The 27,927-nt window shown below is 39.2% G+C and overlaps 1 protein-coding gene across 6 annotated transcripts in view; it reads right to left on the reverse strand.

Annotated features, from left to right (window-relative positions):
• Nucleotides 1-4,164: 4,164 nt before the first annotated feature.
• Nucleotides 4,165-27,927, reverse strand: part of GOLGA3 (golgin A3) — a 39,379-nt gene continuing 15,616 nt past the window's right edge. For all 6 annotated transcript variants that reach the window (XM_048821825.2, XM_048821829.2, XM_075119981.1 and 3 more), the window contains exons 7-24: nt 27,425-27,731; nt 26,457-26,659; nt 25,961-26,098; nt 24,526-24,687; nt 23,170-23,538; nt 21,570-21,647; nt 20,638-20,901; nt 19,802-19,896; nt 18,559-18,775; nt 16,895-17,038; nt 15,519-15,716; nt 14,132-14,248; nt 13,820-13,959; nt 12,377-12,509; nt 12,012-12,134; nt 10,989-11,153; nt 9,703-9,866; nt 4,165-8,682 (exon numbers count right to left, since the gene is read on the reverse strand). In XM_048821825.2, the coding sequence (XP_048677782.2) occupies nt 8,475-8,682; nt 9,703-9,866; nt 10,989-11,153; nt 12,012-12,134; nt 12,377-12,509; nt 13,820-13,959; nt 14,132-14,248; nt 15,519-15,716; nt 16,895-17,038; nt 18,559-18,775; nt 19,802-19,896; nt 20,638-20,901; nt 21,570-21,647; nt 23,170-23,538; nt 24,526-24,687; nt 25,961-26,098; nt 26,457-26,659; nt 27,425-27,731 (3,225 nt within the window). In that variant the 3' untranslated portion in view covers nt 4,165-8,474. The remainder of the gene's footprint in view (nt 8,683-9,702; nt 9,867-10,988; nt 11,154-12,011; nt 12,135-12,376; nt 12,510-13,819; nt 13,960-14,131; nt 14,249-15,518; nt 15,717-16,894; nt 17,039-18,558; nt 18,776-19,801; nt 19,897-20,637; nt 20,902-21,569; nt 21,648-23,169; nt 23,539-24,525; nt 24,688-25,960; nt 26,099-26,456; nt 26,660-27,424; nt 27,732-27,927) is intronic.

Raw genomic sequence — 27,927 nt, forward strand, 5'->3', positions numbered from 1 at the left:
GGGCACCGCTATCGCGCCCGCCGCACCCCAGGGGGCCTTACAAGGACCCCACCCGCCAGATTAGGTCTGTGTTCTCCAGTGCCTGAGGGAAAAAACCAGATCTTTCCCCCCCCCCTTCACGGAGCTGCCTGACAGGAAATCATCTCCCCCTCCCGCCTGCACCTCCTGAGTCCTGCCCAAGTGCTTGACGGGAAAGCAGAGCGCACAATAATAAGCTGTCCAGGCTACTGCCTGACGGGAATTTAACAACGCACGGCCCCGCCGCCGGGTGGGAAAAAACATGACGGGGCTCGCGTGGGCTGCGCCTGTCCGCCAGGTGCTTCAGAGAGAAGGGACGGGACCGGGCAGTTTCTCAAGCCGTCCATCACCTGTCGTCCAGGCCCAGCGTCTGGCAGTTCAGAGGCTTGGCGACACCCAGAGCATGGAGCTGTAGCCCTGCCCGGCTTGGCTAACAGCCATGGGTGGACCTAGTTCCTTTCTGAACCCCGGAATCCTCTTGGCCTTCACAGGAACAAGTCCCACAGGCTGACGGCGGGTTGTGCGAAGTACTTCCTTCTGTTTGTTTTATACAGGCTGCCTACAACAACAAGGAGTCCGGTGGCACCTTGAAGATGAACAGATTTATTTGGGCGTAAGCTTTCGTGGGTAAAAAAGAAACCCCACTTTTTCAGATGCATGGAGTGAAACCCCTGGTTCTTGTGTTATGTGAAGGGGGTAAATAACACCTCCTTATTCACTGTCTCTACATAATTCATGATTTTATAGCCCTCTATCATATTCTGCCTTAGTCATCGCTTTTCTAAGATGAGCAGTCCTAGTCTTTTTAATCTCTGTGGAAGCTGTTCCATATCCCTAATATTTTGTTGCCCTTTTCCAATTATATCTTTTTTGAGATGGGGTGTCCAGAACTGCACACAATATTCAAGATGTGGACATACTATGTATGTATTAGACTCACCCTTTCCCTTGCCTAAATTCTGCCCCCTGGCTTCCCCCCAGCCCTGTCAGCCTCAAAACATAGCAGGTTGAGTTGTAGGGGACAAAATAGGGGGTTTTCCTGCCAAATGTGAGTTGATTTGGACAAGTGTTTCCTGGATTGTGTAGGATACAGTGATGCCTGGAGCTGCCCTCCTGGACTCTGTTTTGTAACTGGACACCATTAAATTAGGCTTGAATAAAGACTGGGAGTGGATGAGTCATTACACAAAGTAAAAACTATTTCCCCATGACGAAAAGGAGTACTTGTGGCACTTTAGAGACTAACCAATTTATCTGGGCATAAGCTTTCGTGAGCTACAGCCCACTTCATCGGATCCCCATGCTAATTTTTCCCCTACTGTTACTCACACCTTCTTATCAACTGTTTGAAATGGGCCATCCTGATTATCACTACAAGTTTTTTTTTTTCCTGCTGATAATAGCCCACCTTAATCGATTAGTCTTGTTACCGTTGGTATGGCAACACCCATTTTTTCATGGTCTCTGTATATATATTTCCACTGCATGCATCCAATGAAGTGGATTTTAGCCCACAAAAGCTTATGTCCAAATACATTTGTTAGTCTCTAAGGTGCCACAAGTACTCCTCGTTTGTTTGTTTTTTTGCTGATACAGACTAACATGGCTACCACTCTGGAACTAGCATGGCTGTATCACACTTTATTCTAACACTGATACTTTCATTATTTTAAGAACTTTCTGTTAAAATCTTTAGAAAGATTTTTTCCAGTTGTATTTTGTACTGTCATTCTGAAGATTTGTCACTCAGTTAACAAAATTTGGTCCTTGTGGAAGTGGTGTAGTCCAGCCCTTGATAATGTTCAGCTAAGGCTGCCATGAGTCTCTGCCAGATTAGCAGCTAGATCCCAAAGAATTTGGGAATCCATAACACCATAGGTGTTGGACTAGGGGTGATGCGGCACCCCCTGGCTTGAAGTGGTTTCCATTATAGACATAGTTTACAGTTTGTTTCAATGGCTCTCAGCACCCCCACTATAACATTTGTTCCAGCATCCCTGAGTAACACCACAAAAAAGTTATGCAGATAAACAATTTAACTTTATTTTTAAAAATAGTCAAAAGAAACAGCACTAATCGTGACTCAGCCATTTAAAAATGAGCAGATGGGTGAAGAAGCCCTGTATTTCAGCAAAATTATTACTTTTATGAAAAAGTATTCCTTTATCCAGTTACTACATTTATAGTATATTCAGAATCTGACCACCCGCCCTTCTGTAGTTCTCAAGATGCATGTTATATTTGGAACCAGACCAGGTCTTGTTTCAGAAAATACTGCGGTGTGTGTCCCCTGGGGCATAGGTAGCTTTCTCAGCTGCCCACTGCTCTTCCACTAGTTTTAGAAGCCCTACTCTGCTTCAGTGATTGTTTCCATGCCAACAACGTACTTGAGCTAGATAAAACAGAAAATGTAAACAAATTGTGCCCAAAAGAGCTTACTCTCTAAGACAGGCACAAGACTGGATACTGCATGAAACTCAGAAAAGGGTCTAACATACAGCTTGTTGTTTTATTAAGTATCATAAAAGCAGCAAGGCAGTAGGAGGAACTTGAAAAAAAAAAAAGGTTGGAGCTGGCTGTGGACAATGTATTGGTAATGGTGGACTCCTAGGGACATGGGGTTACTTTTGGCTTATGTCTCAGAGTTTACTTGACCTGCTAGTTGGTGGAGTCCACTTTGCAGGTAACGGGCTACCAGATGAATTGATAAACTTCCCCGGAGTCTGGTTGTCTCCTGACCACTCAGTGGTGTCTGGCTCTGATTGAGTTTATAGTTCTACAGTTGTTCTTAGTTTGCTCTTCTTAGATAGAAAGTAAATTTGTGTTTTTTCAGCTATCCTTTCGCTAAAATAAAACTACCATTTTAAAAGTCTCCACCCACTTCAGAGGGCAGTAACCCTCTAAGAACCAATCACCGAACCAAGGTTTTTCTGCTGGAGGCAAGGCTGAATTTTAACCCACTTCATGACATTGCTCTCTAGCTTGGTCTCACATATATAAATCTGAAATACAGATAGCTTGGACCAGATGCCTCTCTGAGGTGTCAGAGTGCCTTGGAGTGTGCATCATTGGCAGAGTCATGGGAAAGTGAGCCAAAGGGGAAAAAACAGAAAAGGGGTGAGAGGGGTGAAGACAGATTAATTAAATTTAGATTCCCTTTCCTACCAGCTAATTTTAACATACATCTAATTAAAAATTTTAAGCACCTGGCAGAGAAATGTAGAAAATAAGTTTTCGTTTTCTAGGGCAATGTTTCATCATGAAAGCTGATTTTTTGACTATCAATTATTTTTGTACTATAAATTGTCTACTCTAAACTACACCCACTGTTTGGTCCTGTCTGTGTTACAGAAGTGATGTGCTAGGAAAAAATCTTGTAACAAAGTTTTTAATTAAATGTATGGTTTTGTCTGCAATGTGGACAGATCATGAATCAAAGTATTCTTTGAGAGCCATTCAAAATTATTTTAGTAAACGTAACTGTTGTCCACTGTGAATAGTACACCATTTAAAAAAAAGTGATGTTAAGCTTCATTCACGCTGGCCAGCACAGCTGTAAGACCTGTAATCATATTAAAAACATTATTGTAGGACAATTTCAGGACACAGTCAGTTAATGATAGGACCTGTATGGACAAGGCACGTACAGCATATCTACCTTGAGAGTTTATAGGGATTGTACAGGTATGACTGTACAATAAACCAGCCAGCGTGTACAACTTCAAATGAGAAGCCTTCAGAGGTTGACAATGTCCCTTTAACGTATACTGTTTAATGCTGAAAGCAAGGTACAGTCATTTATTAGTTTCTTTTGCTTTCAAATTTCTGAATTTAAATTAAAATCATGATGACATTTCCCCACTGTTTAGTTTTGTACATTTGACTTCAAATGTAGATGCACCCCACTTATCTTTCATCATTCCTGACACGTTCAGCACACGCTCAATAAATTAAATATAATGGAAACATAATTACAATGAATCTTTACAATCAATAGTTTAAATGTTTTAAGTAATATACAATATTTCTTTTAAAAAAAAGATCTTTTTAAAAAGTTTCTGTACAGCATCTTTAGAATTTTATATTTAAAAAAGTTTACTGAAAAATGTGTACTTATTTCACGATCAAAGTAAAAACATGAAACCCTTTACCAAAAATAGTTTATTGCACAAAAAAGTTTTAAAGATTTCCTATGCACATCTTAATTTTTTTAATTACATGCTTTGTAAGGTCATAATCATTAGTTGTACATAGTATAACTCCTCCCTCCCCTGGGTTATCCACTCAGAAACTTTGTGAAATGACAATGTTTTTATAAATACAATTGAATTAGACAGATGACTGAAAATCACGTATAAAACATGACAGCATTTCTTTTACAATATTTAGAATGTTTCCCTCCCCAAGAAATCTCTGCATCTGTAACAGGGACAAGGCTGCTCCTAAGTGAGAAGGTCTCACATGATTGATTGATACATGTTTTATTGGGAATTAAACGTCATCATATCCTACCTGGCTAGCGTTAATGGTTACTCTGGGCTGTGTCTGCTTTCATAATGAAAACACTGCACCCATAAAAAAGGCTTCTGGTCACTGGGGGTATGACATGCAAGAATTCACACCTCACTTCCAAAATTAAGATAAACATACATCACCAGTTTGTGCATCTATTAAACCAATAGTGAATTTGCCATCTTTTAATCAAATTTATATTGACCAGATTAATCACCATCAATGCACTCTGTGGGATAGCTTAATTGCTGTTAAACACTCACAACACTGAATCTCAATTCTATGAGGAGAAATTTGCAATACATGAATGTATATGCCCTAGATAGAATTTCCATTCTGGGCACTATACTGTACTCCTTACACACATGAAACACCCACAGATTTCAATAGGGGTACTGCCTGAGTGAAGAGTATGGGATCAGACTCTTTTCAAAAGAAGAGGAAGGACTGAGTTGACCACCTAATGTGGTACACAAAAACTTCCAAGTAACCTGGAAGACAATGGAATTAAACTTCATGCAAAATACAACACCAGAGACTAACTCTAGAAGCATCCTTCCAACATAGGTTTAAACATACAACTGGGAAAGGTTCTTCAAAAAAACAAAAATAATACATGGTTTTGAAAAATAATGCAGCAGACTTTACCACCTTATCACTTCGTAAATTTTTCACAATACAGCAACATTTATTTCTCTTTCATCATTAAAACTTGGCTGGGGAAGTAGCAACTACTAGGAGTGAGGAAACATACACAGAAATTACATTCTATTGCAGTGCAAAACCACAGCAAAAATAGATCCCTTTGAGATTATTCCTTTAATTTCTAAAAGCACACCAATGTTAATGAGGCACCAGTTTTCTTCTTAATTATTTGTCAGTGCTCTTATACATGCAGGGGGGACCAGGGTTTTTATTCCCACTCCTAGTTTTACTGGCCTGAGAAACAAGAGATCTGGGAATGCTGTGGAGACATTATGCTGAACCCCAGGGTGGAAGGAAGAACCTTTTAAAAAACACAATCACCACCTCTCTGAATTAAGGAATAAGATTGAAGGGCTCTAAAGTGAAGGCTTGAATCTGTAATGTGCTGAGCATCTCCTAGGACATGCTGACTTCCCTCAACTCCTGCTGACTTCATTAGGAGAAGGATGTCCTCAGCACTTCATAGGATTTAGCACCCTCAAGTGTCATCCACCCCTTTTAGGTCCAGAGGATGGGTTTTGTTTTTGTTTTGTAAAGGGTGGTGAATATAAATTAAAGGAACAAGAAGTGTGATATCTTAAGAGTCTAAAAAAGGAAACTGGGTACCCTCAGAGACAGGTGGGTGGAGTAAAGGAGAATTCAATTTTCACATAACAAATGTACAGAGCCATCCCTGGTGAATGGGGCGACTGCTCCGGGCCCTGCGCTTTGAGGGCCCCACAGGCCGGAACGATTGGCCGGCACAGTCCCGGAAGAGACAGATTTGTCACTTCTGCCCCAGGCCCCGCACCTCCATAGGGATGGCCCTGCTAGTGTATCTCACAACTTAACATAATTATCTCTTTTCTTAAGAGGAAAACTATACACTTAAGGTACTTTGCTCTGTTGTCTTTTAGCAGTCATAAGAAAGATGCAGCACTGCCCTGAAAAAGGGTGCATTATGATAACTAGTACAATACAAATCTCAGATAAATGCTTTGGCTGTACAAATGATGCCAAACTTACAAATTAAAACATAATGGATTCTTAACCTGTAGATAATGCATTTTGTCACACAGAACAGTAATATTAAACCTGCACAAAGGGTATTTTACTTAAAAACCTGAACATTTGATACATTTTTTTGCACTGAATATATTAGTTATTATGTAGTTTTAACTTGATCAATTAACAAGACAGTATTTTTATTTTTTCCTCTTAGAGCACAATATACAGGCAGCTTAAAGGACATGAACAGCAGCAAAATTACTCCGTACCATTTACTCTGTAAAATAAGACTTAAGTAGTATATAAATATTAGCACATCTGGGCGAGTCAGTAAAGCTTTTTTTTTTAAAACAGTTCAGTAACCCTACATGATTGGCAACTAAGGCCACATTAAACCATTCCTTCCCTCTCAAACCTGAAATCCTTGACTTTTAACTTTAATATCAGTCCTTCATATTTTAATTTTAGCAAAAAAAAAAAAAAAAAAAAGAAAGGTATAATCCAATACTGGAGTTTCACAGTCAGTTTAGACAGTACAAACTGTTCAGCAGGATTAGAGCTTGAGTAAAAGAGATTTAGAGAACTACAATTTTACATAGAAGGTAAATTTGTTTGTTTTAAAATAAAGATATTGCAAAAGAGCAGCCCTCTCAAAGAAAAGAGATAACTGCCTTTCTAGAAAAAGATGGATTTTGACCATCTGCAGAACAGAGATAACAATGATAATGTGTCTCAGTAAATGCAAAACCTAAGTAACAAACAATCCTTATCTCACGAGAACCTCATCAGTTTTTTTCAGTAAATTAATCTACTGGTATTGATTGGTCAAAAAATCCAAACTACAGCGCATGCAACTGTCCCTATTTTCTATATCTTTCAACAAAAACAAAAAAGTACATGTATGTATGTGAGCATCCACTGATTCCTCTAGATGTAAGTTTGTCATGTGGCAAAGTGCGATTCAGACTGTAGAGTAGGCAAAACAAAGCATCCGTGTTACCTCTAGAGGAATGAGGAAGGGATGACCTGTCCCCGCACTGTCAACAGGACAGGGATGTGATCAAAGGAGAAATGAATCTAAGGCCACTGCTTCAGCCATCTTGCATTAGACTGAGCAGGGTGCCTCTGCAAGGAAGGCTGCAGTAGTGCCAAAGCTCCCATGCATGAACAATGTGCACCTATTTGGGAGGCAGGATGAGAAAAGGGAAACAAAGTTAAAGCTGATGCAAATAAAAATAATTTTATAGGCATATCATTTTGTCTTTAAAAAGATACAAATAAAATAGTTACATTTGTAAAATCTCTGGTTTTTTGGGTTAGTTTCCCTAAGGACTATGTACAATGTTTTCCAACAGCAAACTTAAATGTCAAACATTAAAACAATGGCAGTAACAAAAACACCCATGTCAATCTTAATTTACTGTATAAGCATATTAAAACAGACACTCCAGGTCAGATGATTATTATTTATATACATACCCTGTACCAGGGATGTCTACTTCAGAAATTAACTAAAAAGGTGCAAAAAAAGCATTTGTGCAGTGAAACAAAGCTCCCTACTGGCCTGAGAATGCAAGAGGGAAATCAGGCACTCCAGAAAATGTCCTGGGCAAACATTGCCAAAGAAAGTTTACTGGTCTGCACTGACCAACTTTTATAGTCGATTTCTTTTACTACAGGGCAATCGTGCTTGCCATAACTAGAGACAGGCTTGAACCAAAATCTGAAATCCAGACACCTATAGCCTGAACTCAAGAGGGTGGAGGTTTTGGATTCAGATTCCCAAGCCTGACCCAGTGCCTACGGTTGGAACTGGAAAAAGTCTTACTTTTCTAGATATGATGTGGATGCAGCCCAAAATGGTGGAAAATTTGAGATAATCTGATGTTGCAAGATTACAGTGATCCCTTAACTAAATTAAACAAATCCAGATCCAGAATCTAACACTATCTTCTTGGCCTATCTCTAATAATAATTCAGATTTTTTTTAATCCTTCCTCTGAATTTCTGCCTAGGCGCATAAATGGGCCAAATTTATCATCTGTCCCCAACATGGATTTACCTAATTCAGTGAGGTGAGGGATGGTTTCATATGAAACCTTAATACAGCATGGTCCGCAGTGAATGTTTTGCTGATTCCTTGAAACCATTCATTTGCTCTGCTTTTGCCTTTAACAAAGAAATCCACTGAAACAAATAAATAATGTTAGATTCTTGTACACGCTTAAAGCAGTTGTGATGAAAAACAACGGTCATTGTTTCAATGCTTCTTTGTCACCAGCATTGTGATTCTGTTCTTTTATGTCCACAGCAGGAATTTCCTGCTCGCCTGATGCTGTTGCAGGACAGGTAGAAGTAAGGTCCATTAATTGCCCTTCAATCAGAGTCCATGAAGACATCGATTCATGTACTGTTATGGTGTGTTCCTCCATCTGACGCTGAAGGCTGTCCATTTCTTGCCTTTTGAAAATGGTGCGAGAGAAAGCGGAAGTATCATCAGTTGAAAGTTAGTCTCGCAGGGAAAAAAAAGGCATGATTAAACACTGACTAAATCATTTCTGAGGTTTGATATCTACCCAAAATTACCTGAAGCATAATGGAAACACAATGCACTTATGTATGGGAGAACTGAGAGCCGGTCTACACTGAAAACTTACAATGGCATAGCTAATGTATCAGGGATGTGGATTTTTCACAGCCCCGTGAGACATGAAGTTAAGCCAGCCTAACCCCTGGTGTAGACAACGCTAGGTCAACAGAAGAATTTTCCCATCAACCTAGCTACTCCCTCTCAGGGAGGTAGATTAACTACAGTGATGGGAGAACATCCCTCCTGTTGCTGTAGTGACACTGAAGCACTACAGCAGTGCAGCTGCAGTGTCTGAAGTGTAGACATAGCCTAAGTCTCCAAGAAACTGAGGATTCTTAATCCCTGGGCTGGGAGCAACATGGAGAGGATACACTTAGTCCAAAGGGAGAGGGCAACATTGCAGTGTGCTCTTTTCCATACATCCCCCTGGTCAGGCATGAAGCAGAACTATAGCCTCAGTGGAAGCATTTAACCCTCCCAAGCAGCTAAATGACAGCAACTTGGATGTAGATTTTACTAACATACTGATATGCTAGAGAGCAAATAATGCTATAAAGTGGAAGAAGAAGGGGAAGAAAGCAATACAGAATAAGGAACAGACAAAAACCTTAGCACACACAATCAACCTGCCGTCCCAGAATCTACTTTGGATAGGGAGGGAGTGTAGCTCTCTTAGCAATACAGCTCACTTGGGAGTTTTGTAGGGTGAGATATGAAAACTGCTACAAAAATGAAAATGTTTAACAAACATTCTATAGCAGACAGGAATCCAGGCAGCACATCAAAGAGAAAACTAACACAAGGGTCACCTTCCAGATACAGACTAGTGGCAGACTTTTAAGAATATTTTTAATATTAAATAACATGTGGTTTAAAAAAAAGTGTCATACTTTAGTTGGCGGAGACAGCTGTTCAGGTTTTTCAAAGGCTCCTTGCTCACAGCTGTTGGTGGTTTCAAGAGCTCTTCTAGCAGTGCGGCAGGTACTGGACAGTCAGGAATCTTCACTGGAGTCACAGGATTTGAAGAATTAGTCTCTCCCTTCAGTTCCTTCTTCTGTTTAAAGGAAAAACAAAAAAACCCAAACAGAAACGGAATAAAACATGTTCCCTGACATCACTGTTACCCCACAGGAACAGTGTTAAATCCTGCTCCATATCCACATACTTGCATAATGGTCAGAGTTCAGAGGATAATAGAAGATTACTCACAGAGTAGACTCAGCTACATAACAGACTGAATCAGTCTAGTTTGTCAGTCATACTTGTGAGTAAACAAATATATTCTAGACAGGTAGGTGAGGTGGAGTCAAAGGTTCTTCAGTTCTATATACTAGATAAGAGGGACAGTCTCTAGTCAAGATCTCATACTATTAAGGGACCGATGAATAGGCAACTGAGACAGTATGGCATTCAATTAATTGCCCTGGTCCTCTGTGGTAAGTTTAACTATACGGGGGGGTTGGGGGGGGGGAAGAATGTTAATCAAGAGGCCAGTTCAGACAAAATACTGGCATAGGTTAAGGAAATCCTTTTGGACATTATGGGTTACACTGAAGGGCACTGATTCTCAAACTGTAATCAGTGGATCACCAGTGATCTGCAGAACCCTTCCTGCTGTTCTCAAGGTGAAATATTTTGATAATCAAGTACTGGGAGATGGAAAGGGGAGTTGGTCCATGAAAGATTCTCTTACTAAGTAGTCAGCAGAAGAAAAAAAGAGAGAGACTCACTGCTAGAGTACCTTTCTTTATAAGTACTAAATATGAGAACTAGTGAAGAAGCCATTAACTGTTGAAAATATGAGTGAAAGAGACCAGAAAGGACTTGGACAGACTGCATAAGCAGGTGCCCTTTTAAGGGCTTATCTAAAGGAGTGAAGATTTGCCCACCGTTTATTATTTCTCTCTCTCCTTTTTGGTTTGTTGCACTGAATCAACATGTGAATGCAACATGATGCTTCAATACACAGAAAGAAAGATATTCTGTTGAAAGAGAAGTGAACTCCCTGTTTACAAACCAGCAAATCCCCCAGGAATTACTGTTTATAAAATAAGAAAACCACAGATCCCCACGTGTAATTCTGACATTATTTTAAAATTAATTGGGAACAAAGTTTTCTGTAGCATAACTTCATAAGAACCCTGATATAATCAAAGTATTTTTCCTACTTAAATACCTTCTTCATCTTGCCATGCTTCAGGTCAGTCTTCAGCTGCTGATTCTGCTGCAGCAGTGTCTTCATGCTGTTCTTCAATTCAGTCACTTTAGCCTGAAGCATGAACTTGTCCTTCTGAGTCATTGACAGATCTTCCCGCACCATTTCCAACTCGGTCTTGATATTCTAAAGAATGAAAAATTAACCATTAAAGAAGCTTAAAAACAGTGTGAGGGAAACCGTCTAAAGTGGAAAATTCCAGCTTATTAGTACAGTGTTCATATTTTAACTGCTAAAAACCATTAAATTGCAAGCTGAATGACTCTTGCAGTTTTATATATTCTACTAGTTTAAATATTTCAACTACTTGCTAAATTCTGAAGTCAGATGCCAGTGTAGGATATGCCACTAATATAAGCCAGAAACATTTAATTCAGTGTATTACCTTCTGAAAGAGTATTGTAGGACAACCTATTTAAACGACATATTCTTGCTCCTTCTTGCAGTGACAGATACTGGCATCATTTAAACCATTATGTACAAGTCCTATAGTACCTATTCCTATCAAGTCATTTGTTTGATAATTCACCAGTGCAAGGTTTCTTGAAGTGAAGTTTAGATTTAGATTATGTAAAAAGTAAGTTTCGACAAGACCCAAAAGAAATGTTTCCATCATTTCTTTAATTTCAATAGTAACTACCACCCCTCCATCTCACTCCATTGCTATTATTTGCCAACTGGGCACAGCAGCATTGTGTTCATGCAGAAGAACCAGAAAGTGAAGCTAATTAGAAACACATGACTAGCCTATGCTGCTTGTCCAAGCTTGTTTCAGTACAAAAAGCAAACACAATAATGAAATGGAAACTGATAAATCTCAAAAAGTCTCTCAGTTTTAATCATCTACAGTTTTATATGTAACACTGGTACAGTACTTTGCTTTTTAACCTTACAGTATCCCTCTAAGTATCTCCTCCCCAATTGTAGATTTACTCTTCAATGAAAACACCTGTCTATCAGAGTCATACAGGCCAGTTCAAGTACCTGTAATACTAGCTGTATTCCTTCTAACTCCTTTTGACTGCGTTGCTCAGTCATGTCCAACTGCTGCTTCAGCGTTTGGATTTCTCTCTCCTTCTGTGCCACCTCCCATTTGAGGTCTTCAACCTACAGAGAGAGGAAAAAAAAAAAAACACCTTAAAATTCATTACAGGAGCAATCAATCATAAATTTGATGAGTATTTTAATTGTTACTTATTTGCCGTAAACATCTCCCACTTTTTAGACTGCTGATTAAAAGAAAATCATACAAAAATTGTTCAGGTGAGATGTGAATTAAACCTTCTGTTTCATGCTCCTGAATAAGACATATTCAGTATGGGAGTAAGGAATTAACTAGAAGCTTTTACCTCTTGGTTTTCTACAGGCTGTTTGCTAAGTTGTTCATCCAGCTGTTTCTGTAGAAGCTGGAGTTGAGACCGGGCTTCTGCCAACTCTTGCTGGAACTGTGATACTTCTTGAGAATGTTTCCCATCCTCAACCCTAGAACGGAAGTGGCAGAAAACCTCAAATTGCCATTATCTGTATTTTTATCTCTTTATAATATAACAGATATGGCTAATAAAATGAAATATTTAACAGTACGTGATATAGATCATCAGCTTGAGGCACAAAATAGTCTAGGATTTATAAAATTAGCAGCAAAGTCTGGTGAACTATTTCTTTGACAAGCTTTGTCTATATGCTCACCCCTGGATTTTAGCCAAAAGACAGAATTTCAGTAAGATAGATATATTGATATATAGCTACATACTTCTTGACATATGTCTTGATGGCTGATAATATTTCATACGAAGGGAAAGCTGTTAGTAGGATATTTTAAAAGAAGCAGTTCCCATATTGATCCATTCTGGCATTGATGTCAGTGTTATCTGCAGGACTGAGGCTGTGAGATGACAAGTTAATTCTATGGTGGAGGGAGGAATAAGGCCTGGTCTACCCACAGTTTTTGTACTGGTATATCTATTTCAGCTGGGGTGTGATTTCTTACCAAAATAGTTATACGGGTACAATTCTTAATGTGGTCACAGTTATACCTGTATAAAAGTGCTTATACTGGCATAGCTTATTACCCTTCTCATACTGGAATAAACTATTCCATCCACAGTGGATGGAACTAGACTGGTATAGTTAAAGAAGTACAACGTGTGTTTAGACAAAGCCTTAAATTATTTGACATTTAAAAAAAAAAAAAGCATCATTCCAAAAAGCTCAAAATCCTGTAAGCAGCTTCATTGAGGTCTTGTACTTCAAATTTTCACATCCTGCATTCTGAAGACACTGGAACATGATGGAATAACCAGTATGTTCAGCAGCAAGCAGCCAGTTCAAATTTCCACATAACAAAACAAATTGGTATATACCATAAAAGTAGATAGTCAGCTGAAGCTTCATTTGCTTATCAAGGTCATCCTGCAATTAAGGTCTCAGGGATATGGAAAAGGGAAGTGCAACAGAGTCAAGATATTGAGAAGAGTGTTAACCTCATCTAGTATATGAGGCAGGGTTCATCTGTATCAAAACTGTAAGAAGTGCAGGTGAGATGGTCTGAAGAAAGTGTATCCCAGATACAGTACAAGAATCATGAGACAGAAAATAGAAGTGTTTTTGCAAGCAGTGCACACTTGTGGCAAGTGATAAGACTCAGACAGGACTAATTCCACACAGACCAGAGGACCAAAACCAAAAATTCAAATACATAAGTTGTTCTTAGATTTCTTAATATATTGCAACCATTTTATTCACCTTGTTCTAAGAAACTTAGTGTTTAGTATATGTTATTGTATACTTACTGTAGTTTGTCCGCTTCAGCCTGAAGGGCTTGGACAAGCAGTTCTTTGGCTTGGAGCTCTTTCTTAATTTCACTCAGCTCAAGAACAGCAGCTCTATAATGACGACGGTTATGTGCTGCATCTACTTTGGCTGCCGCAACCTACAGATGCAAAATAGACAGCTTTTCTTCATCTGACCAGTATTATAGGATTATTAAAAGGTAGAGATGATACATGGGTGAGACACGCACACATAAAACAGAATTTACTACTTATTCAATATTTTGTATTTAAATCACTTATGAAGTAACAAAGCAGAAGCTGAGCCCTTACCTGCTCTTTCAGGTTATTAACTTTTGACTTTTCTCTTTCTAAGGCAGTCTGTAAGGCTTGAATAAGTTGTTTCATTTGCTGATCCTCCTCCTCTTTATGCTTTAGGACTGCTTGAACCTATGGTATCACAAAACCAGAGGTTCAGTGGCACAACACAGGGTCTGTGCACAACATGCAGAAATTTTGGGGCACGGGGTGGGGGAAGAAGGGGAAAAAAAGGCAGTAGTGCCTAGTCTGACCAGAGAGCTATTGTTCATTTGCATGTAGTTTTGTGTAAGACATGAAGTGTCAACTGTTTTTTAAAAAATGAAGGTTTAGGGTTTATAAAAGGCTGGCTTTGAATAAAATATCATCCCTGGTTTTAGGTATAATTTTAATCATTCATTCACACACCTTGGGTCAACTTCCTCCCCCTACCTGCACCTTGAGCTGGGTGCACTGTAGAAACATGCCTTATCTAGTGAGGTGATCAGAGCCACTCCTTGCACAACTTGCATGGCCTTGAGAGTCTAATGATGCTTTTAAGTGGACTCCCTCGGGTGGAAGAACTGTTGTCATGATAGAGTCTCAAGGGCACTGGGGAATGAGGAAAACATGAGAATTCTCTAAGTTCCAACAGAGATGGAGGAAGAGTATCTTCCTCTCTACCTCTGCCCCAACTCCCCCGTTGGAGGTGGTGGTGAATTACAAATGCAGAGTTATTTAACTTTCAGAATTCAATACAGTAGGGTGCAAACAGGACCTGCTTTTCAGAAACAAAAAATGCCACAAAACCTTCCAAAGGAAGTAACATGAAATTTATTAGGCTCGTGGGTCTTTTCTGCTTTTCTGCACATTTTAAAGATCCCATGGCACCTATGAAAGAGCAAGAGTTTGCCTGAGAATCCTTGGCAAAAACTTCCCCTCCCATTACTGCTATTCACTCTCACTGCACACTGCCATCTCACCCCTGAAATGGCTATATTTCAGTAATGGTGAATGTAGATTGGAGATGGGGGGGGAAGGTGCTATATTGACATAAATATTAAAATAAGTAAGAGCATCAACAGTGATATCAGATCTTTATGTGATACAAGATATATGTTAACAAGAGCTGTATTAAATTTGTCGCTTTCACTCTTGGAAATTTTTGTTAATGTTTTCATTGAGAAAGTTCATAATTTAACCCAGTGGAAATTTTTTTTATGACACGTCTCTCATACCTATATTATTATTCTAATGTAAGCTACATGAGACCTGGACCTGGAGAAAGCACATCATTTCTTTAAACACGTGTTTTGAATGAAAATCTACAGACATAATCAAGTCCCTGTACCTTCTGCAATCAGAAGAATATTAGCCGCCTCTTCTAAAAATGTCACATCAAAATGTCAAATGCTTTGAATACCTGGAGATTCAGCTGTACCAGGTCTGCCTCTCTCTTTGCTAGTGCTGTTTCTAGGATGTTGTTGTGCTCCCGCAAAGCAGTGTTAGACTGACCAAGACCAGTGAGCTTCCCTCGTTCATGTTCCAGTTCGAGGGCCAACTTCTTGTTTATTTCTTCTAAACGTTTTATCTTCCTCCTGAAACCTCTAGATTCCTGAAGCTGCAACCAAAAAAATAAATAAATAAAATCACAATATTATTGTCATAAGAAGTTGTGAGGTAGACTCATCAAACATGATGATTGCTTTGTGCATAAGATGTTAGAAAAATTCTCCAACTTTCACAATGGATGCTTCTAAAATTTAGTTCAACCAGATTCTTATTCTGATTTTCTTTGCAAGACTAAAATGCTGGCTAGAAGTAGAGGGCACAAGTACTGTCCACAGGAGATGAAAAGAAGGGATGTGCTACTGATGGTAGAGAAGTCAGTACTGCATATTTCTAGTGCCACCTTAGAGTTTCAACAGTGAATTAATGGGAGTCCTGGGTACTCAGCATCTCTTGACCAGGCTTAGTTGGTCTCTTTTATGTAGGAGCTTCTTTTCTTTCACCACCACGCTTTTTTTCCTGTATTATAAGTAGGGGGTCCATGTTTGTCATGGAGGTGGTGGCTCCGCGACCTCCGTAGCAGCCAGCGTGGCTGACCCTAGGGCTGCCCAAGCAGCTGGCTCCGGGGCTAGCTGCTCAGTGGCCCTAGGGACAGCCACACCAGCCGGTGCTGGAGTGGCTCTGCAGCCAGTCGCTGGGGGGCGGCCCTGCAATCAGCCGCACCGATTGCGGCTGGAGCGGCCCTGGGGCCAGCTGCACTGGCTGCTGGTCGGGCAGCTGGCCCCAGGAATGCCTGAGCAGCGGCCAGTGCGGCTGGCCCTGTGGCCTGCCTGAGCAGTGGTCTCTGGGGTGGCCGGAGCAGCTGCTGCCGCTGGCCCCAACCCCCATCAGCAGTGACCCCCCCCTCCCCCGGGGTGGTCCCCGAGCAATGGCCTCTGGGGTGCTCCCCCAGCAGCACCCCTCTCCCCACCCAAGATTTAGTTAGGAGTATTTATAATATAAGTCAAGGACAGAGGTCATGGGCCGTGAATTTTTGTTTATTGTCTGTGACCTGTCCATGACTTTTACTAAAAATACCCGTGACTAAATAATAGCATTAATGATAAGGACCCAATAAAGTCATGAGGAGTTGGCAGCTTGCAGCAAAATTAGCTGTGGCAGACACAATCTTCCCTTTGTAAGATTATAACATACTTTCATTTGATTTGAACAGTTCAGTCCCAAATCTTCTTTTGCCCCCTGGGTTGTACACTGAACCTCCCTGTCTGCAAGGAAAGCGCAGGCAATTACCTCATCCTCAAGTTCTATCACTTTTTCCCGGTACTCCTCAAGCTCCTGGCTGGTGAGTGAAATTACTTCATGCAGCTCTTTCTCCAACATCATCTTACTGTGGCTAACAGCCTGCAGCTCTGTCTCCAAAGCGTGAATCCTTTCCTAAAGACAAAGACATCAGAAGCCTAGTTAGTAAAACACTTGTTTTGCAGAAGCAATTGTTCTTTTTTTAAACAAGTCTATTCCTCCAATAGGTATAGATTTAAAGTGCTTATTATGTTTACTGGACAATATTTTGGGTCAGAAAAAACAACTTACTACATTTAACAGATTATTTTGCTAAAAAGGAAATTACTCTTTTAATGAATATATTTATATTGCATCATAGATGCAATATACCGTATATACTCGTTCATTAGCCCGTTCGTTTATAAGCCGATCCCCCAAGATGGATAGGAAAAATAGTAAAAACTGCATGACCCTTTCATAAGCCAACCCTATATTTCAGGGGTCGGCAAACTTTGGCTCCCGGCCCCTTAGGGTAAGCCGCTGGCTGGGAACGGCGAACCGCAGCCACAGGAAATTGAGGGGCTCCATGCCTGCAGACGCTCCAGGTAAACAAAACAACCATGTATTAGATACTCAATTCAATGACTTCATAGAGTTTAAAAATCATCAAATTTTGGTGTAGACCTGTTTATAAGCCAACCCTCACTCTTTGATGCGTCACTTTTTTACCAAAAATATTCGGCGTATGAAATCATATAAAAAAGTCACATCTCTGCCCTGAGAAGCTTGCCTTCTTTCACTGACAGACATAATATATACAATAAGAGAACAGAATTCTTCACACAACTTCAAAAAAAGAGCTTTAGCATCTGAAAGCTATGTGGAAATAGTTGGATTTAAGGAGGGATTTGAAGGAGGACAGAGTGTTTGGTGCAGGTAAAGGAGAAACTATTAGTTAATAAGTAAAAAAGGCTTCATTATATTTCAGTATAAAAAGAAAATACTGAAAACCTGTGCTTAAACAGGAACATTAACAGGAATTCAGGGCTACGGCTGACACTCCTTCTGAAGTGAAGCTATAACTGGGGGTAGGCTGTTTATTTTACTCATATATTTGGAGATTGCCAAAACATTTTCCTTATTTTTGATAAGGAAATTCACAGTTTGAGACACTGGCACATGGTCTATAGGTCTGGAAACTGGCAGTATCTTCACAATATTTAAGTAATACTTTACTGCAGAAGTGGTTTTCTTTAAAATAATAAATCAAGGCACACATTAAGTGAATTCCCCAGTGACTGATATGTAGCATATAGAATCTTTACTGCAGATTTAAATGCATGTTAAAGGGCAAGCTTCTAGTTTATTTTAGTTTGAAAGGCACCATAGTTATTAACTTTTTAAGTCCTGAAAGGAGATTTCACAGCTGGCTACGGGAACGAAGCTTTGTTGTTGGTATAAAGTAATACAGTTACACAGAAAAACTTGCAGTGTTTTCAGTAGAAGGTAAAACCCTGTAAAATACAATCCTGCCCAAAGATGATCATCTCATTACCAAAATTTTTCTCTATATGATAAATGAACCTATAGGTAAGGCCATGTCTTTAAGTATTTAGTAGTAATGCAAGATAATCCTATCTCTCTACTAACAAAGTTACAGGACATCATCCTACATGGGAAGCCTGGTTATTTCCTCCATCAGCAATTTGTGCTTTTAGTTTGCTCAGCTCCACTTCAGAAGATTCCTTTGCAGTGAGGGCTTCCTGCAGCCGGCGGCTAAGGATGCCAACTGCATTCTCATAGGCTTTGTGTTTTGCCTTCATCTCTTTCTGTGCACTGGTCAGATCTGACCCCAGACGCTTCATTTTTTGTTTCTGTTCGGTGATGGCCCTAGAATGAGAAAGCACAAAGAGAACTGCCTGAAAACTGTATTGAACAATTAAACTTTTAGATTTACAAAACTCTACTGAGAGGTCATAGCAAACAACCATTACAGGACGCTGATTCCCAAAGAAGCTATTTATTCCCAAAGTTACACAAAATCAAATATACTGATAAAAGAACCACTAAAGCTTTTGCTTAGCACATAAACCATGTTTTTCAAATATTAAGGGGACAATACCAAGTTGTTTACTCTACAAAATTAGTATATTAATTGCAGAAAGCCATTTTCTGATTTGATAGTTAGTCCTTGGTGATGTCACAGTTCTTGTGCATCAGCAACAAGAGAGTGCATGACTTGGGCAGCATTGCTGGAGACGCCTATAAATGAAATGGAAAACTACTCCTGAGTTTACCTTCTAACATGACAGCCTCTCTTTGTATGTCAAACTCACTTTTATGTAGGTCTGCACTGTACTTTTTACAGTGGTGGAGCCTATATTACTGCTCCCCTTCTCCTTCCCAACATCCATTTACATGTCTTCTTCCATCCCATTCCCATCACATCTACAGCCACAGTAACAATATTTGTGGTGTTCAATTTAGTGTTTATGAAAGGTGGCATTGTTAAAAAATAAGATTTATTAATGTTAACATCTGTGTAGTAACTGTTTTGATATATACCAATTGCAAAAAGCCACTTTTGGTGAGCAACAGTTTGCTATTGGTACAATTTCAGGTGCCTTTGGCCTCATGCCATACTCCACAAAGCTTGGTAATAAAGAGGAATGGTCAGAGGAGTGGTCTGTGAACCTGAAACTCACGAGTTCCTGTCCTACCAACAACTTGTGTGCCCAGGCTACACTGAGGCACAGAAGTTAAGTAGTTTATCCAGCTGTAAAATGGAAATACACTGTCCTACAAGGGTAGAGGAAAAAACTAAACAGTAATTTTTGTACAGCACACTGAAGACAAAAAGCACAATAAGAATAGCGAGTGCTACTGTTATTCTGGCTGTGTAAAAAGCTGACTTACTTTTTGGCTTCCTCTTGCATTTGTTCTACCTGTAGTTTTAGTACCTCATTCGTCTCAGCAAGAGATGTCATTTGTTCTTTATCAATCTGCAAAGACTTGAGGGGGAAAAAAGATGAGGGAGGAAGGAGAAAATACGGTAAGCACAAAAGAAATCCTCATTCCAGTTTGCTATATATACACACACAGAGTGTATCAGAATGGTAAAAACAGGACTAGTTTTGTATATATTTGGCAACCAGTTTATGGTAAGGTTTAGTTTAATGAATCAACAACAAAGTAATGTGGTAATTTTCAAAACTATTTCCTTTTCTGTATACAAGGATTGGGGGTGAGAGGGGAAGGATGTTTCCTTCCATGTACAAAACAGTCTCCGTTCCCATCCCTTTTTAATTCTATTTTAATTCGAGTCACCATCCTGACATCTACAGACTGGGCAGTAGTCCCCTTGGCATATGCTAATACAAGTCCTTAAGGTGAAAGATTGTTGTTGAGCAAAATAAGACACTTGCACTTCTTGACAACTTTGGGAGCTAAGAATGTTGCCTCCACAGCACTCCTATACCATACCTGCAGCTAATTCTTCACTCTATTACTGGTATAAAATCAGTATAACTCCACTGACTTCAATATGTGTTTATACAGTACCAATACATAGCAATACATCATCATTCAGTTTAACCATCAAAAGTAAGTAACATACAACTGCCTTCAATACGTATTTGATAACCTTAGTTTAAAAGATTACTGTTACCTGCAACACCTCAATAATTAATAGGATTAGCTGCAGCTCAAATGTGTGTTATCCTTGAGATAGCTGCACTAGATTTCCTCCTCACCTGTAGCTGTATCTCCATGTCATCCCGTTCTTTTTGCACTGACTGGAGATGGCTTTCTAACTCCACCATCTGCTGGTGAACCTGGGATACTTCCTTCTGAAGTCTTGAACGTTCAACATCAATGGATTGCTTTTCGCCATGAATTTTCAGTAGCTCCCGTTTTAATTCTTTCACTTCTGAGTCCAGCCTCTTCTTTGTAGATTTCAGTTCACTAATCAGCTGGTCCTTTGAACTTGCATCTCTTCGATAAGCTTCCACCATTACCTAGTGCACATATCAGAATCAGAGAGATATCCACCAGGGCACAATTTCTAAAACAGTTGTTGGACTAATAGGCAAGCAAATGGTACCACTCAACGGTGCCACTATAGGGGACATCTGAAGTCCTGGTACATCTTTAGTTTAAAATTAGAATCATATTCTATATCATTCCAAACAAGATTTGGAGGAAAAATTATTTCTTTTAAATTAAAATTCCCCATGCCAACAGAATTTCATACAGTTGCATTAAATTTAAGATACTTGAAAAGTTACCCAATTTTTTTGAATAAAAATGAATATTGTTGAAAAAGTGGTCACCTAGTACAAATTAACTAGAGAAATCTTAACATATTGTAGGCCAAATGAAGTCCATGTGGAAAACTTCCCAGACTTTAATGGGAACATGATTTGGCCTAAGTGTCTGCTTTTATGTCAATTACAGTTTAAAAAAAAATCAATGTATAACCTACAGAAATATACCTCACACACACACACATTTATAATAAATTGTGTCATAACATTCCTTCTATTTGCTATAATGGCCTGCAAGTTAAATAATACCATTGTCATTAGGAAGTAAGATGCCATTAACCTATTAGTACATGCCTTCCCTGCAACACACAATCTTTGCTCGTTTTTAATACAATATTGAAATGGCTATGTATACCCACCTTTTGTTGTAGGTACTGCTCCTTTACTTTTTGGGTCTGTTTCTTCAGGCTGGCACTTTCTTGTTGCAGATTTTCCATCTATTAGAGAAAAATGCAGACATGTTGCCTTACTTGGATTATAAATTCTCTGGGCAGGAACTGTCTTTTTGTTATGTATATGCATAGTGCTTAGACAAACCAGGGCCCTGATCCTGACTGTAGCATCAGACACTACTGTAATGCAAATAATAAATTGTTTTATACCTAAATAGTTGAGACAGATTCAGAATGTTAATCTTCCCGAAGCCACCATCAAGGATGCAGCATCTCCCATTATCTGGGCATGCATGTTTTAGGATACATTAGGCTCTATATAGTGTATCTAGATGACACCGATTCAAGTTTACATGCTCAAGTTAAATCAAAATAAATAGCAGGTGCTTCATAATTTATAGAGCTACAAAAATGTTTTCATACTGCATGTACCAGCAGAGGTACTTTGGACTTCTGTGACCAATACTCTAGAATCCTCCTCCCTACCTTCAATGTGAAATCTTTGCTGGGTCCCATAAGAACGGCCATACTGGGTCAGACCAAAGGTCCATCTAGCCCAGTATCCTGTCTTCTGAAAGTGCCCAGTGCCAGGTGCTTCAGAGGGAATGAACTGAACAGGTAATCATCAAGTGATCCATCCCCTGCTGCCCATTCCCAGCTTCTGGCAAACAGATGCTAGGGACACCATCCCTGTCCATGCTGGCTAATAGCCATTGATGGACCTATCCTCCATGAACTTATCTAGTTCTTTGCTGAACATGTCCCAGTGCAAGCCTCCACTAGAAAAGTAGATGCTCTACCTTGCTCTCAAGTTTGGGATGCTCTACACAAACTGTAGGTCCAAACTTACTTATGAAAATCGAGTTTTGTTTAGTTGAAGCTCCGTTGTGGGTTAGAACACACACAACAGAACCTTAGTAGACAGCAAACCTATCTGGTAAACTGGTACATGAAAAAAACAAGTCTGGGAACCACTTTCAGCATATAGTAATGGACAAATATGAGATCTGGTATGCTTTAAGTTAGGAAGCAGCTATTAATTCTTCCAAAAGGAGTGCCCACAGAGAATCTAACCTTACTGTATGCATAAGAACATTTTCTTTGCTGAGATTGCCTCATGAACACAGTGCACTAAAAATACTATTTCCAAAAAGTGTACTTTATACAAAAAGTTATAATATAAATCTATTCATTTTGAAAATTGATATCAGACATGAATCTGTGTTTCTTGGCAAAGAACAAATATTGTTTATTAAATCCTGAAGATGCAAGAATAACTCAGTTGCACATCACAAACTTTATGAATCCAGAAGCACAGACACAGATATAAAATAATAATAGGAACATTCCACTGATATAAACAGAATAAATGAGCAATATTCACTATTGGGGAACAGTCATAAAACAGCTAGATTTATTTTCATTCTCTAGATCTTAAAGTTTATGTGCACGTGATACTAAACACCATTGGTCTGCAATGCTCCAGTCATATATTTGGCTCTATCACAAGCCTGTGTCAACACTTACATCTGTTACTTGCAAAAGAATAATTTTAGAAATTCGTTACCTGGCTTGATTTTATAGCTATTTCTTGTCTCAATTGCGCCAAGATTTCTGATGCCGCCTCAGTACTTTCACCTAAGCATTTTGCTCCTTCATCGAGTTCTTCTTTGCTCGCTTTTGCTGCCTGCAGAGCTACCTCTAGGACAATCTTTTCATTCTGCAAATATTGGATCGTGTCATCCTTGGAAATAATATCACCTTGGAATTCCTCTAACCTGGCCACCAGCTCATCATATTGAGTCTGTAGGTCATTTAGGGACTGTTCTTTGGTGTGCAATGTTTCTTGGGTTATGGTGAGCTGCTTCATGAGCGCTAGATGCTCCTGCTGTAAAGATTCAAGATGCAGATCTCGCTGATGCAGAGTCAATTTCACCTAAAGAAAAAAATAGTTTTTAAAAGATTTAATCCATCTCAGATGAATTTTAAACTACAAAATCCACTTTTATTTAGGAATGTACTTTTAAAAAAAAATTAAAATAACCTAGTATCTCTGAGGGACTAATAGAAAATAACTGTAAAGAAAGCTGAAGGCGATCTTATGTTTCACTGATTCTCTCTATTCACAGTGTTGATTATATTGAGGCCATTCTGTGCAACTACAGAGCATACATTGATCAGGCTGACAATCCTAGGAGACTACATGTTTTACTTTATGACCTTTTTAATTTCTATTTTAAATTAAGTGTTCAGTGTGCATATAAACACGTTAGCTTCTGCTTAAAATACCATTACCCTTAGACATCCTTTTTGGTCATAACATTGAGCTCTATCACGCACCAGACCCTCATTCCATTCCCCTGCACATCATCATCAAATGAAATCCTTTACGAAACACTGGTGTAAAGTGATGCTGCACTCAGGAAAATGACTATCTAAAAGGACAACTTCTAACAACAGAGATGCACTCCCTGTGTGTATGCAGAATCATTATCTGCAGAATTCACTAGCACATCTAACTTTTACTATTATTTAATTCTTTTGGCACTGCAGAACTACAATCACCAAGAGACGAAGCTCAATTCTATTCTAGTTCACACATCAAAAGAATAGTTAACTCTGCTCCAAACTGCCAAATCTTTATTATTGTTAAGGATGCACAAGAAAGAAATATAATGGTTTAACTTTCTGATCCCAGGTAGAATTTGAAGGACTGGTGGGTAGAAGTGGACTCTTTTTACAAGTAACTGAGCAAGTTTGAGCTGCAATTCAATGACACACACAACATGCTTATCTTTCCATGCCATTTTTAGAGTAATCTTTCAGCACTTTAAACATTGTTAACTGAAAATCCATGTATTAGTCTTTCAGCTTAAATGTTCTCCAGGAAGTCCTTGGGACACTATCCAGTAATCAAGTCTACCTGTTCCAGTTCTTGTTCCAGTGCTGCTGCAGAATCAGCCATTTTCTGCAGTTCTTCTCGCTCATCCTCAAACTCCTCCAGCCTTCTCTGCAAATCCTCTTCCACCAAGGTTTTAGCCTCCTGGATCTGTACAAATGCAGCTTCTTGATCTAACATGTCAGCCTGCACAGAAAAAACAGGAAGTATTTACAAAGGAATTAGGAAAATGGTAAAAATATCAGATGAAATGGATTAAAAAAAAAGTCAGAAAAAATATTGGAGAACAAAATAGGAAAACATTATTCAGTTCTTTGTATTACACTCCTAGCCCTCAGTGAAGTTATCCACTCAGTATTTGAAGATTACTGGGCTTCTAGGACACACCCATTGAAATGACTAGTGTGCATCTTGCACATTCATAAGAGACTGAATTCTAGCTAAGTGCTTTTCATTTTTTAAAAATTGATAAGCTACTACAGAAGGGAAGACCGAACATTTCTGCAGTCCCAGCATAAAATTTTCAAAAGAACTTCAGTGATTTAAGTCCCATTGAATCTCAGTGAGATTCGGAGTTAGGTTCCGAAGTCACTTCTGAAAACAGGATTTAGGAGTGTAAATTACCTAGGAATTTTTGAAAATTTTATTAATATTTTCTGCTAGAGGACAGGAAGGATAAGCCTGGGGCATGAGAGATTTTCACAGAGAGCCCTTTAACGATATGACCAATTTCGGTTAAGTTCCCCACCCCTCTATTTAAAATAACAATAATTATTAATCTGCAATAACAAATACAAATCTTTGCCACCAGCCTTTGTTTTTGGATGAAATTCTTGACCTATTAACCAACACTAAAATGAGTAAGGTGTTTTAGATCAGCCACAATATTAACTGGGTTTCCCAATATTTAGTAATATCAGAGTGCAAGAATGAGGATTCAAGTCTCAGTAGAATTTATCTGCTGCAAATAATCCAGAGCCACATCCCTCGCATGTATATTGTTTACAACAGGGTGGCCAAAGTGTGGCTCATTAAGTTTTCCAATGTATCTCATGGCTGGGCTAATCTCAACTGTAAAATTAGGGCCTCAGACTCCAGGTCCCAGTCTGTAATGCTCCATTTTACTTTAATCAAAGGGGGCTACATTTAGGCCTGTCAACAGGGTCTCTTTATGGTAGGTAAGTTTGTGACCTACAGAGGCTGACAGTTTCCTTTTTAACTAGCAAGATTCTTCATGTGGTTTTAAAATTTGGAGAAGCAACACTTGCCTTCTGGGGATGTAAATTTGAAAAAGCTCTTTGATCATGAAAGATATACACCAATTGAATGTACTCATAGTGAAGTCATTTCTACCAGTGCAAATACCTTCTTCCTGAATCTGAAGATATGGTGATCACTAAACTGGAATATAAAACTTGAACAACAGAACACAATTCAGACAGGCCACCTACAACCTTACCTCAATATTTTGCAGCTGTGTTGCAATACGTTCCTTTTCTTTGATGGATCTGTGCTGGGTCTCTGTTAGCTGATGGGACAATGACACGTTCTCTAGTTTGAGGTGCTCCAACATACCTGCTTGGGTCATTTGCCCAGCCTGCAGGAAGGAAAAGTCAATACAAATACTCAAAACGTGGGTGGACAATGAAAATGCTCCAGAGAAGAGGACTCAGTCTACCTGGGCCTTAGCTGTCACCTAATGGCTTTACAGATCTACATCCATGAGAAAGCTTAATAAGCTTTTCAGAAAGTGCATTGGTTAAGTTTATGCCTCAGTGTTAGACAGGAAGTAACACCTAAGGATGACAGGTAAAAGGGACAGAGCTAATCATGCACCTTACATAAATACAGAAATGAGACTGGGCCCTCCTTAAAAGTCTGAAAAGAATTCATCCACTGGCTAAAGCTAATGTAAGAAAGAAAGCAGTGCGGGTGTGGAAAGTTCACACACTTACCTGTATATTGGCCATCTCACTCTGTAGTCTAACACGTGCCTCCTGAGCCACTGCCAATTGCTGCTGGTACCACTGCCGCACATTTTGCAGCGATGCGACCTCTGCTTGAGACGCTTTTAGCTTATTGGTCAACGTGGTCCGTTCTAACTGCACCTGCTGAAGCTGGTTCTGTAAGGAAGCCATTTGCTGTCGCAGCCCGTGTACTAAAAAAGGCAAAAAAAAATTAAACTATGCTATTCCAATGTCCAATTTTTGATGGTTTTAAGTGTTGCAATGAACCTTAAACATATGTCCACAGTCATCTTTTTATTGGAAGTGTGCCTAAATAACAAAGAACATCCATTCCCACAAACCAGAAGAAATTTCAGGACCCACAGAATTAGGGTCATTAGGAGAAAACAGCTTTTGAGGTCACTTCTTTGCATAAAGAAGGGCGGAAATAAGTAAAACATTTGGGAGTATGCACATGTCTGGGAAATGGAAAGGATACTTGAAGCTAACCAAAATATATTTCTCTTTTTGAAAAAAAACTTGTTAATGAATTGTCAAACAGTTTTTAGACTGCAGACTCTGACTGTGCCTTCCTTTGCATCTGGTCAGTGCCTAGCACATTCTGGGAACTCCTGTAACGCAAAACAAGAAATAGTAATAATAAAATAAATAATCATGCAAATCTCTAAGGATCTGATATCAATGAGATACAAGTTAATAACTTCTCCCTATTCCCTCGTTTTTAATGCCGAACGTGCCTAACTGGAAACCAGTTTCTTCCTTGTCTTAAGATGGAAATGCTATCTAGTAAGACCCTGTAGGCAGCATCATGATACACAACAAATTAATCACTTTCTTGTTTGCAAGGTAGTTACATCAGTAATTGATAGTGCACACAAGAAGTAAGATTTAATTAAATTGCTTGTGGAACAGAAAAAAAAGATACATTTTCAAGATTCAAGTTTACATTAGCTCACCTGTGTTATCCCTGCTGAGAACATTTTTTTGCATATCTTCAACTTTTCCCATGAGTCTTTGGTACTGTTCCTCTGCCAGTTGCAGGTCATTGCTTGAGGAAGCCAAGCTAGCATTCTTGGCTTCCAAGGTGTTCTGCAGGTCAGCCATAGCTCGTTCCAGATCCCAGCAAGATTGCTTTAAGGTAGCCACTTCTGAGCTCAACGAATCCTGCTTCTGTTGGCTGCTCTGACTGTGCTCCATCTGATCCTGAAGCCTCATGTTCAAAGCTGCAATTTGGGCTTGCAGCTCAGTCTTCTCTTTAAGTGCCTGAACAAGTCCAAACAATAAAAAATAATTTTAGGAGAAACTAATAAATAAGTATAGTGCATTAGCAAGAGAGGTAGAGATATCAATATTCTGTCTAAAAGAGTCAGCCGCTCCAAATATATTATTTTGCTCTGCTGGATAACATTTCTATGTAAAATAAGAAAAAAAAAATCACGCTGTATTTAATAAATGTCTC

Source organism: Caretta caretta, chromosome 15, assembly GCF_965140235.1.
Source record: "Caretta caretta isolate rCarCar2 chromosome 15, rCarCar1.hap1, whole genome shotgun sequence".
Lineage (NCBI taxonomy): Eukaryota > Metazoa > Chordata > Testudines > Cheloniidae > Caretta > Caretta caretta.